The 12,067-nt window shown below is 57.4% G+C and overlaps 1 protein-coding gene across 1 annotated transcript; it reads left to right on the top strand.

Annotated features, from left to right (window-relative positions):
* The first annotated feature begins 7,053 nt into the window (after positions 1-7,053).
* Ptma (prothymosin alpha) lies at positions 7,054-11,058 on the top strand. Its single transcript, XM_005082252.4, has 5 exons — positions 7,054-7,274; positions 9,386-9,457; positions 9,670-9,766; positions 10,049-10,122; positions 10,324-11,058. Exons 1-5 carry the CDS (start codon positions 7,230-7,232, stop codon positions 10,369-10,371), a joined length of 336 nt encoding a protein of 111 aa, XP_005082309.1. The 5' UTR covers positions 7,054-7,229; the 3' UTR covers positions 10,372-11,058.
* The last annotated feature ends 1,009 nt before the right edge of the window (positions 11,059-12,067 follow it).

Below are 12,067 nucleotides of genomic sequence, written 5' to 3'. Positions count from 1 at the left end.
GAGGCTGTCCTGGAACTCGCTCTGTAGACCAGGCTGGCCTCGAACTCACAGAGATCCACCTGCCTCTGCCTCCCGAGTGCTGGGATTAAAGGCGTGCGCCACGCCACCAACGCCCGGCTGCTAGAGATGTTCTTATTGTCAAGTTACATGTTCAGTCTGAACAATCGTTTCCTCTTTGTTTTCGGGGGGGGGGGGGGAATGCATTCACAAGTGTGTAAGTGCACACATGTGGAGGTCAGAGGTTGGTATCAGGTGTCCTCCTAATCACTCTCCTCTTTAGGAGGCGAGGTCTCTCGCTGGTCTAGCTGGCTAGTTTGCTTCAGACATCCTGTCTCTGCCTCCCTAGAGCTGGGACTTCAGCGGGCAGCCACCCACCCAACATTTACATGGGTGATGGAAATCCTACTCTGGTCCTCAGGATTGCACAACAAGTACTTTATCCATGGAACACACCCCACCCATTGCACTCACACTCCCATCCACGAACGATCGTTTCTTGATGAAACTTAGCTGGAGAATAGGACAGAGTACCTACAGCACCAGGTGGGGAACACAACCAGACTGGTCCTTGGTCTTTACCCATGCACTCGGCCTGCAGGTTGCTTAAGTGGCTGTCAGGGCCAGGGATCCCCTTTCATCTCATCAGGGAACCAGGCAGCAAAGGGCAGGGAGCTGCTGACAATCTTGGTCCGTAGAGCCTGGAATGAGTCTCCAGTCCCCCTGCTGGCCCAGAAAGGAGGCACAAGGAGGCTGAGGCTGGGCTGGGAGAGCCCTGGGGACTCTGGCCAGGTGAGTTTTCCGAGGAGCTGAAAGCATTAAGTAACCTAAGCTAGGGTTCTGAGGTGACTCCCACCCATTTCTCTCTGTGGTGTGTTGTGTACGTTTGTAGAGTGTGAATGTGTGTGCCTGGGGGCCAGAAGTTGACACTGGTGTCCTCTCTGGTAACTCTCCATTTTATTTTTGAGATAGGATCTTCCTCTGAGTTTGGAACTCACTGATTAGGCCAGGGTGGCTGGCCAGTGAGCCCAAGGGATCTGCCATGTCTGTCTGGTCCTGCCTTGCCCAGCTTCTGTGTGGGTGCTGGGAATCGAAATTTGGATTCCCATGCTTGCATAGCAGGCATCTCCTTGACCCTTTTGTCCTTTTGTCTTTTTTTTTTTTTTTTTCTGAGACAGGGTTTCTCTGCAGCTTTGGAGACTGTCCTGGAACTAGCTCTTGTAGACCAGGCTGGTCTCAAACTCACAAAGATCCGCCTGCCTCTGCCTCCCGAGTGCTGGGATTAAAGGCGTGTGCCACCACCGCCCGGCTTAACATTTTTTTTAGCATATGTGCTGCCGAAGCGAGCACCATTTTTTTTTTCCTTTTTAAAGACAGGGTCTCACTATGTAGCCCTGGCTGGCCTGGAACTTACTATGTAGACCAGGCTGTAGATTTTCAGAACATATTTACTTCTGTCACGGATGTCCCTTATCCAGATTCAGTCTTTTTTAATGATTTTTTATTTATTTTTATGTGTATTGATATTTTGCCTGCATGTATATCTGTGTACCATATACATGCCTGATGCCCATGGAAGCCAGAAGTCGGAAAATGGTGTCAGATCTCCTGGGACTGGAGTTACAGATGGTTGTAAGCTACCATGTAGATGCTAGGGATCAAACCCCTGTCCTCAAAAAGAGCAGCCAGGCTCTTATACTATTTTTGGTTTTTTGAGACAGGTTTTCTCAGTGTTGTCCTGGAACTCTCTCTGTAAATCAGGCTGGACTTGAACTCAGAACTGCACTTGGCTCGCCTCCAGAGTGCTGAGATTTAAGTGTGTACCACAATGTCTACTGCAGCCAGTGGTCCTAACAGCTGAGTCATTTCTTCAGTCCCCAGACTCAGTCTTACTGAGCATTGTGTGATTTCTGTTAAAAAAAAAACGTTCTGTAATATACTTTATTACCTTGAAAAGATTTTTTGAGACAGTGTTTTTCTGTGTAACAGTCTTGGCTGTTCTGGAACTCACTCTGTAGACCAGGCTGGTCTCAAACTCACAGAGACCTGCCTATCTCTGCCTCCTGAGTGCTGGGATCCAAGGCATGTGCCACCAAAAATTATGAGAATTTTCCAGAAGCCATGTGCATGGGAAGCATCCATCGGTATTCTTGAGGAAACCGTACATATCAGCTTCTCACAGAGTCCCACAAGCGAAGTGAAAGCTGATGCAAAAGCCAGTCAGTGGTCACACTTCAGGGACTACTTGCCACAGCTTCTGAGGCCTGAGAGAGCTTGAAGTAGCTAAGGGATGGCAGGACAACATGGTGTGGGATAGTCCTTATTTTGGACTTCTCATGCATGGTGCGCAAACTTCTACAAAAAAGTACCCACCAGGCCTTGCCCTCCCTGGCCAGGTTTAAGTTCGGTTTTGAGGTTTTTCTGGAGAGACATTTACCTGACTCTTCTTGTTCCTGTGAAAACCAGAGAACATTCCTGGAAGGCCTGACTATGCTGCAGAAGAGCCTGAGAGACATCTCTGAGCTGGGACCCGCTTACAGGACGTCGTGGGGCAGAAGCATCTCATCTCAGTGGCCCTAGCTCTTCAGTGTGACTTCAATACCCCCCCCCCACCTTGGGGGCTCCTGCTGTGCTCCCAAGTTGGGTGGTGTAGCAGGAAGGCAGAAGTGTGGAGTCTCTGCTGAATTTAAGGTCCCCGTCAGACACGGGCTCATGGGCCTTAGAAGGTGGTAACCCAGGTGCGCCAGCTCCTGAGCTTCTGCTGCCAGCATCTTCCTGTGCCATCCTGAGGTGAGGCTGGGCCCACCCACTCACCAGTGTAAGCAGAGCTTAAGCAAAAAACACCCACAAGCTCAGCTATGCAAATAGGTACATCAGGCGCTGGGATTCAGGGAAGGAGGCCAGGAAATGGCACAGGCAGGCTAAGATTCCTGGATGTCTGCGGGGGGCACGTGTATAGGAAGTCTGCCGGACAGCACTCAGCACTCGAGCAGGGGTTGCAGCTCTGGCCTCTGCATACTCACCTACTCCCGATTGATTCCTTACCTCACTTGGCTCCCACCAGCACCCTGGCTCTGCTGGCTTTGGCACTGGTTTTGAGAGCAGGCCTCAAATGTCAAAAGACATTCCCCACCCTCTCCCTGCTGGTTAGGAGCCTCCCCGGGTGGCCAGACCTGTGTGAGTACCAGCAGTGGGGCCTCTAGGCCAGCTCCCCAGGGAGGACAGCGAGGGCGGGCAAGTCCAGGCCTGCTAGGGAGAGCCGCCATGGAGTGTGTGTGTGTGTGTGTTGGGGGGCAGTGCTCTTACACAATCCTGCCGCTGGCGAGGCGGGAGGGTTGAAAGGCAGCTGGCAGCTCCCCAGGCCCTGACGCCTGAGCAAGGAAGCCACAGCCTGAAACTCCAGGGGTTCTGAAGGGCGGGAAGGCGGGAGCTTTTGAGGCCTGTTCCACGGTGGCTGCCTCCCAGACTCCATCATTCCTCGGAGGCCAAGGCACTGCCAACCATGCTGGGCACTGAATCACAGGCTTTAGAAACCCAGTGAAGACATCGTCCTCGTTTGTCAGGGAACATGGGAGAAATCTGCTGTTCCTTTTGCCAGAGTCCTGCACACCACACACTTACACACACAGAGGGCAGATGGAAGGCGCTGTCCTGAGAGCATGTTTCCCTGAATGTGCTGGACGCTGTTTTCAGCTCTTTTTGATTATCTAGTTATTCAGTTCCCAGGAACTGTTATGCTGTCTAGGTTTGGAGGTGAGGAAGAGGCTCACCTGATTTCACACAACCAGCAAACAGCAAGGCTGGGGCTGAATCCATCCAGCTTTAACACAAATATACATTTTTGTTTTGTTTTTGAGACAGGATTTCTCTGTGGCTTTGGTGGCCAAATATACATTTTAATTAAAAAACCCACATGTATATGGCCAGGCATGGTGGTACACCCCTTTAATCACAGTAGGAGGAGGCAGAGGCAGGTGGATCTCTGAATTCAAGGCTAGCCTGACCTACAGAGACAGGGCTACACAGAGAAAATTTGTCTTGAAAAATCAAAGCAACCAAACAAAAAGCTACATGTATGTATGTATGCTAGGAAAGGGAACCCACATGGAGGTCAGTGGAGTCTCGTGGTTCTCTCCTTCAGCGAGGTGGACCCTAGAGATTGAGATCAAGTCTTCAGGCTTGTAGCAACTTCATCCTGGTCATCATTTTGGCAGCCCCCAAATCTGAGCCAATACCCAAATACGTATGTCATGTTCTGGGTATCAGACAGAAATTGTGAGATAATAAGGAATGCATATGTTGGAAATGGCTTAGGAGACAGCCTAGGCTGCGGGCTAAGCACCTATAGGGCCAGGTAGGTTAAAATAAAAAGTGAGTCTGGCCTACTGGGGAATGTATAAAACAACAAGGGGTGTGCCCAGGAAAATTCCCTAAAAGTGAACTTGCCTGAGGCGATCTGGGCCACCTCCACAGATCAGCTTTAAGGCAGGTGCAGAACACCCCAGGTCTGTCTGAACTGACCTGGAGGGAGAAATGTGGCCTACTAGAGTTCCTTAGCTTGCTTCAAGAGATTTGGGCAACACCACAGACATGGCTTCCTCCTCTGGAGCAGGTAGGACAACGTTCTTTGTTGTCTCAGTAACCGCTGCAGCCCTGGCCCAGGGGTGACTTCTGTCCCGGGGTCTTCTCAACCATACCAGGACAGCCAGAGCTCCAGGCAGGGTTTACTTGGTAACTTTGGTCCCTTTCTAGAACCTCTGTACGAGTCAAACACTCACTGTCACGAATACAGGGGGTGGTAGGGAAGCGCTTGAATTTAGGTGGCTTCCGGAGCTGGACGTTTGAGCCTGCCCCCCCCCCTTCTTGGAAGGCAGGGGCACAAGACCAGATAAAGCAGTTTTCGAGGGAAATTCATACTCACCCAGCTTCTCACTGACGGCCACCCCACCTCCCTCTGCTTCCCCAAGCCAGAACCCGGTGTACTGTTCAGGTGTGAACTCAGAAGCCACAACTGCTGAGACAAGCTCTTTGCACATCTGGGCTTTGCAGGGGAGCAGTACCGGGAGAGTAGCGGGGCTCAGTGGGCACTGTCCTTTCCGTTTCCCGTGAGGCACACGCCCCCCACAGCTCCTACAAGAGGCTCAAAGGCCCCTCTCAGTTCACGGAGAGTGGCCCCAGGCCTTGTCACAGTAAAGGCAGCTGGCAGGGGTGGGGCAGGGGTCCGCCTCAGGGTCAGCCTGGTAACCTAGGGCGCTGAGGCGCCAACTTGGGGAGCTGCCCGTCTCCAGCCACTCGTGGGCTCCGAGAAGAGCCGGACCCCGCGAGAGCGAGGCCGAGGGACTCGCGGGGCCGGAGCGACCGCGGGACGACGGGCGTGGGCGCAGGCCGAAGGGTGGCGGCGAGGCACTCGGTTCCTTAAAGGACAAGTCGCTCGCCGAGGCCCAAAGGCTAGCGCGACCGGCACGTGCGCGCGGGGATGCGGGCCCGCCACGTGCGGCTGGCGGGGAGACCCCGGGTCCAGCTGCGGCCGTCCCCCGACACTGCGCGTCCCGCCGCTCTCCGCAAGCTCAGGAAAGTGCCCTCCCGCTGGGCATGGGCCAAGGCGCCCAAGGGAACCGGAAAGGGCCACTCAGGCTCCTCGCCTCGACCTCAAAGCTCCACGGCACTCGGCGCCCGCTGGCCCCGGCTCCCAGCTCCGGGTTTTCCCCACGCCCGAGTCCACGGCCCTCAGGAGACAGGCGGCAGGCACGGCCAATGGCAGGGCGCAAAGCGTCAACTTTGTGTTCGCCCGCCACGCTCAGCCAGTGCGCGCGGGGTTCTCCCAAGTCCCGCCTTCCGTGTCGGGCGCCCCCTTCTGGCAGCACTCTGTCGGACGCCGTCTGCCGCCATCTTGTGTGTGGCGGGGGTCGCCCCTCGGGACCGTTTACAGCCTCTCCAGTTCTGCTTCTCGCGCAACGGACTTCTTAGTTCGACAGCCAGCCGCGGCGGCGATTAAACAAATGAGCAACCCAGCGTTTCCAAGTTGTTCGTGCGAGCCGGCTCGCCGCGTCGCGCCACGCTTGCCGAGCCCATCGCCATCTTGAGTGTGGCATCTTTGTGGGTTTTCTTTCCTCGGAGCCCCGCGTGGTTCCTAAAGTGGCTCAAGTTTGAAGGAGCCCCGCAAGGACTAGCCCCAGTGACCTACGAGGCTGCCTTCCTTCAGTGCCCACCTGAGCCCCTGGGGTGTGAGGGAGAGGGGAAACCGGCCAGGGGCTGTCGCGACGGCAGTGACCTGCCCAGCAGACGGACACCAGAGCTCCCGAGCTCCGTGGCGAGGCCCGAGGGGCCGTCCCGCTCGAGGGCATCCGGTCCCTCCTCGCATTTGTCCCCGAGTGCGTGCGTGTGCTGGGCGCGAGGACCACTCATCGGCTGGCCCTGGACGGCGGGACGTGTGGGGGGCGGGGGGGGGTCGCTGCATTAGCGCCCTCGAGGCGGCGGGAAGAGAGGACGGGGCGGGAGCGCCCTGCCCCGCGTGAATTCACGCCCACTTTCACTGTGACAACTCTTGGTCGAAGGTGCGGGCCGGCCGTGGGCGCGGGAAGCACGCGGGGCACCGCCCGGGGCAAGCGCCGCCCAGCGCTCGCCCTCCCCTCCCCCTCGTGGGCAGCCCGCCGCCCCCTCCCCCTCCTTCCGAGCAGTCGCGAGAGGGAGGGGGAGGACGGGGGCTGGGCGGGCAGCTTTGCCGCGCTTTGGTCGCCTGCGTCAGAAGCCCTGGCAAAACAGCCTCGGGAGCGCGCGGCGGGGAGCGCGCGCGCGCGAGCCCCCCCCTCCTCGGCGTCGCCGGGACCCGACGAACCCGAGACGCTGAATGACAGTGCGGCGGGGCGCTGCGCAGCGCGCGCCGAGCTGAGGCACTGCCGCTTTAAGCTCGCTTGCCCATTGTTCGGAATCGGGCCAATGAGAGGCCGCCCGCTCCCCGAAGCCAGCCAATGGCGTTGGGCCCAGGGTGGTTGAGTACCGCCCACTAATCTATATTAAAGGTTCTGGCGCCGCGTGAGTCCCCCACTGGCTGCTCCGAAAAGCCATCTTTGCATTGTTCCCGGGTCCTGCTCCGCGCTCGCTGCAGCCGCCTTCGCCGCCCGCCTCCTCCTCCTCCTCCTCCTCCGCGGCGGACTCCGGCAGCTCTCTCGCCAGAGTCCTCGAGCTCGGTCTCTCTCCTCCCTCGCTGCAGCGCATCACCGGCGTGCCCCACCATGTCAGACGCGGCCGTGGACACCAGCTCCGAGATCACCACCAAGGTGAGGCTGGACGCCGCCCGCCCCCTCGGGGTCCGCGCGCCGTCGCCCGCGCGGCGCGGGGCGCGTGGCGGCCGGGCTGGGCCGAGCCCGCCGTGACGTGCGGGCTTCCCGGGGGGACCCCGCCAGCTTCCCGCGGCGCGGCGGCTGCGGACACCCACTCTTTGTGTGCGGGGGAGGGGGCGCGGCGCGGGCGGGCATCCGTGCGGCCGTCGGGAGCGGGCCAATGGCCTGGGGGTCGACGCGGAGCTGGCGGGGCGGGGGGGGGGGACGGGGAGGCTCGGGCCGCGCACCCTCGAAACTTGTTTGCGAGGCGCGGCAGCGGGAGTCGCGGGGCCGGGCCGGGGTCGCGGGGCAGCGGCGCACGGAAATAACTTTGAAACTCGGGCGCGTCGGAAGTGCGGGGGGCGCGTGTGCGGCGCCGGCGGGCTGCGGGCTCTGGGGGCCGCGCTGCTCTTTGTTAGGCGCCCGGGTTCGCGGCCCGGCAGCGGGTGACCGGGGCCGGAGTGGCGCGGGTGGGGCGGCGCGAGTCTCGAGCCAGGGCCCCGGCCGCGGAGGGTGGTCCGGCCGGCGGCGCGTGCTCCGCTCCAGTGCGGCCCGGGCGGCGGGGCGGAGAGTGGGCCCGGGCGGCCAGCCCGCGCGCCGGGGGGAGGAAGCGGAAAGCGGGGCGGCCGCACCGCGGGGCGGCGATCCTGCGGCGGCCGAGCAGCCCGCGCACACTCGCCGTCCTGGCTCCCGAGACCCGGGGCGGCCGCTCGCCCGGCGCACTGTCTCCGCCCTCGGCCCCGGTACGCCTTGCTTTCAAACGTCTCCGTGTTCGCGCCCCGCTCCTGCGGCGGAGGCTCGAGACGAGTCACCTTGGTGTCTCTTGAGTCTGTGCCCGGCGCCTTCGCCCGCGCGGGCGACCCCGTGCTGAGGGGACCCAGGGCGCTCTTCTGGAGCGCTGCCCGGCCGCTCCTGCGCGCTGACCCGCCCTCCCCCACGCGGCCTCGCTAGTCTACGGCGAGTTCCCTCGAGGCTCGACGCGCCGCCCCGGGGAGTGCGCCCCCGACGGCCTCGGCTTGGAGCGGAGAAGCTCGCAACCCCCCGCGGCCTCCCGCGGGACTTTGCGCGCCAAAACTGGAGGCGGAAGCCGCGTGTTGACCCTCGCGGTGGCGGCCACGGGGCGCGTCACGTAGCTCGCTCTCCAGCCTGAGACCCGCGCTCGCCCAGGCGAGCGTACCGCGGGTCCCGAGCCCAGGCGCACTCCGCTGCCCCGGGCCACGTGCTCTTTGCGCGCGGTGCGTGCCGAGGCTCGAGCGCGGAGTTGGCTGGGTGAGCGCTGTGCGCCTGCGCGCCGTTGCCACCCCGCCCCCACTGACTCCCCCGGGCTTCGGCCGCTAGGGGGCGGGAGCGCGCGCCCTGGGGTCCTGGGCAGGCGTCTGGTGGGCGCGAACCCGCCAACGCCGGCAGGTGAGCCAGGCAGCCTGGCCTGAGGCCTAGCCGCGTCCTGTGCCTGTCCCCTTGGGCGGTCGAGTCAGACACGCGAGTGGAAAAAGTTACCCAGCGGCGCGGCCGCAACGCTGTAGTGTGCAGAGTGCCAGCTTTACTTCCCTGGGCTAAGGAGCCGGGAGGTCCTTAGTGCCCACCGTGGCCGCCGGGGCTGCAGCCGTTTGGCCGAGGCGCCTCCGGCTCCCATCCGGACTCGCACATCCATCCCTGAGCGAGCGCCCCCCCATCGACAGGCTCCTCCCTCCACTACCTTATTTATTTATGGCACGGCACAGCCACCGCCTTCCAAGAAGGGGATCTGAGGGGTGGAGCTCCCTCTAGCTGGAAACGGGCAGCGAAGGGCGGGCAGGTGAGGGCGGCAGCTCCCGAGCGTGCCTGCCCGGCATGTCGGGTTTGTGGCTGTGGTGCCATATGGTAGCTGAGAAAGAAGCCTGAGTTCATTCTGTGTGCTGGAGATGGACTGCAGGCCTTCGGTGCCTGCTGTGACCCATCCTTGTGACGTTTCCCCGCCGTAGCCAGTTACTCCCAGCATTGGTCATGGGCCAGCTTCACCCAACTCTCAGCACCTTGGCTGAGAGTCTTAACGGTGCTGGAGTCTAACGGGTTTCCTCTTCCTTCTGAAGGACTTGAAGGAGAAGAAGGAAGTTGTGGAGGAGGCAGAGAATGGAAGAGACGCACCTGCCAATGGGAATGCTGTAAGTGCACCCCGCTCAGGGTTCTGTTCTTGCTCTTAAATTTCAGCATAATTCTGTGGTGAATGGTGTCGGTATCAGGCATATCCTTGTAAAATCTCAGGGCTTGGGAGGTAGCATGTTTAGCTGTATGGTGGGCATTTCTGAGGGCAAAGTGCATTGGACGTGCAGTTCTGCTTTGGAGGTGGCTAATGTTAGGTGTCTTTTCTGTCTAGCAAAATGAGGAAAATGGGGAGCAAGAGGCTGACAATGAGGTAGATGAAGAAGAGGAAGAAGGTGGGGAGGAAGAGGAGGAGGAGGAAGAAGGCGATGGTGAGTAGTCTTATTTTCTCGGGTTCCTTCCTTGGACTTTGCTTTAAGAAGTGGTTGGGTTCTGGGCAAGTGCACCACATCCCCCTGTAGTGTTCCAGAGGAGGCAAGGCCTTGTGTCAGTCGAGTGCTCCACCATCTTCTGTTGGACAGTTCCTCATTCGAACACTTAATCTGTTGCCTGGCCTGTCCACTTTGGCAGGTGGCACAGACAGGTCAGGACCAGTGACGATGGCTGTGATTGGAGGACAGTGGTTTATGTGGCTCTTGATTTATCCTTTCCAGGTGAGGAAGAGGATGGAGATGAAGATGAGGAGGCTGAGGCTCCTACGGGCAAGCGGGTAGCTGAAGATGATGAGGTAGGCCTTGGCTTGGGGTTTGGGATATGAGGTATGTTTCCTGATGTACAAAAGCTTGAGGCTGGTTCTGGCTTTCTGTGTGGGACATCCCAGCTTTGCTCTCCTGTAAGACTGGGGGGGTGGCCAGGAACCCTGGACCAGTCTTGCTGTTTACACACAGCTGACCTGCAGTGACAGGGCTGATAACTGTTTTCTGTGCAGGATGATGACGTTGACACCAAGAAGCAGAAGACCGATGAGGATGACTAGACAGCAGAAAGGAAAAGCTAAACTTAAGGCCGCCGTGACCTATTCACCCTCCACTTCCCGTCTCAGAATTTAAACGTGGTCACCTTCGAGTAGAGGAGCAGGCCCCGCCCATAGCGGGCAGTGCCACCCACAAATGACATGCGCTCTCCACCACCCACCAAAACCACAACATGAATTTGCAACAGGGGAGGAAAAAAACCAAAACTTCCAAGGCCCTGCTTTTTTTCTTAAAAAATACTTTAAAAGGAAAATTTGTTTGTATTTTTTATTTACATTTTATATTTTTGTACATATTGTTAGGGGGTCAGCCATTTTTAATGATGACGGGTGACCAAGCCAGCCTTCAGAGCGTCCTCTGTCCTACTTCTGACCTTACTTGTGGTGTGACCATGTTCATTATAATCTCAAAGGAGAAAAAAAACCTTGTAAAAAAAACAAAACAACAAAAAAACAATCTTATTCCGAGCATTCCAGTAACTTTTTTTGTGTATGTACCTAGCTGTACTATAAGTAGTTGGTTTGTATGAGATGGTTAAAAAGGCCAAAGATAAAAGGTTTCTTTTTTTTTCCTTCCTTTTTTTTGTCTATGAAGTTGCTGTTCTATTATTTTTTTTTTGGCCTGTTTGATGTATGTGTGAAACAATGTCCAACAATAAACCGGAATTTTATTTTGCTGAGTTGTTCTAACAATGGTGTCTTGAGCCTCATTCTTTGTGTACGTAGTTCTTCGAGACTGTATCATCCCCTGAGCCTCCTGAATGACCACAGGCATTGGGGGAGATGTTAGGGCAGTCCTGCTGATGAGATGGCTCTGCATGTGGAGTCTGTTAGTGGCCCAGGTCAAGTAAGAACCTGTGCCAAGTTCTTCCTGGGCTTCTAATAGGTACTGTTTAGTGGTTCCCCCTAGTGGTGGCTCATGGTACTTGCCAGCTGAGCCTCTAGGTTCTAAAGCATTTTTTTTTACATTATGGGGCTCGAGTAACCTAGCAAGTATACATCTTGCCCTTGAAGGAACACATTGTGGAAGAGGGTGGGCGATTTGTTTTCCAGACTTGGGTGAGAAGAGCATTCTGTAGGGGGTGCTATGCTAGGTTGGGTTGGAGCCCAACTACCTGGGATGTGGAACACAGCTCTTCAAGGTGGTTGAAGGCTGGGCTGTAGTGTAAAGATGAGCTTTCCTAGCTTGCGGTGGGTGACTGAGGGAAGGGACACTGACTCCATAGGGAGAACAGTGGTCACAGCTTTTGAGACTCAGTTAACATAGCTAGTAGAGAAGTCTGGGCTCAGATCACTGGCCCCTAACCCTAACGCCTCAACTCCAACTCCTGGGATCCAGCTTCCAATGGAAGCATTGTGGGTCCTGTAGGTAGTACCCTCATTTGCAGTTCGTTTGAGTTCCTCTGCATTTGCATTAAGGAGTCATTTAATCTGGAGTAAATAAATAGCAAGCCAGTGCATTCATTTAAAAATTCCTGACTGGGTGTGGTGGCTCACTCTAATTCCAGGACTTGGGGAGGTAAACCTGGCTTACAAAAGCAAGTTCCAGAGCCATTACACAGAAAACCTGTCTCAACAAATTTAGTGACTCGAACCCTGGACCCCAATAACTACAGAGGAGACTTATGTGAAACTTAGGAAGCGGTGCACAGGGAAAGATGGATTTAAGGAAGGGTTAGGGTGATTCAGGGAGAGAGGT

The sequence above is a fragment of the Mesocricetus auratus genome, unplaced genomic scaffold (assembly GCF_017639785.1).
Source record: "Mesocricetus auratus isolate SY011 unplaced genomic scaffold, BCM_Maur_2.0 Super-Scaffold_100010, whole genome shotgun sequence".
Classification (NCBI taxonomy): domain Eukaryota; kingdom Metazoa; phylum Chordata; class Mammalia; order Rodentia; family Cricetidae; genus Mesocricetus; species Mesocricetus auratus.
This window is presented reverse-complemented; position numbering and strand designations above follow the sequence as displayed.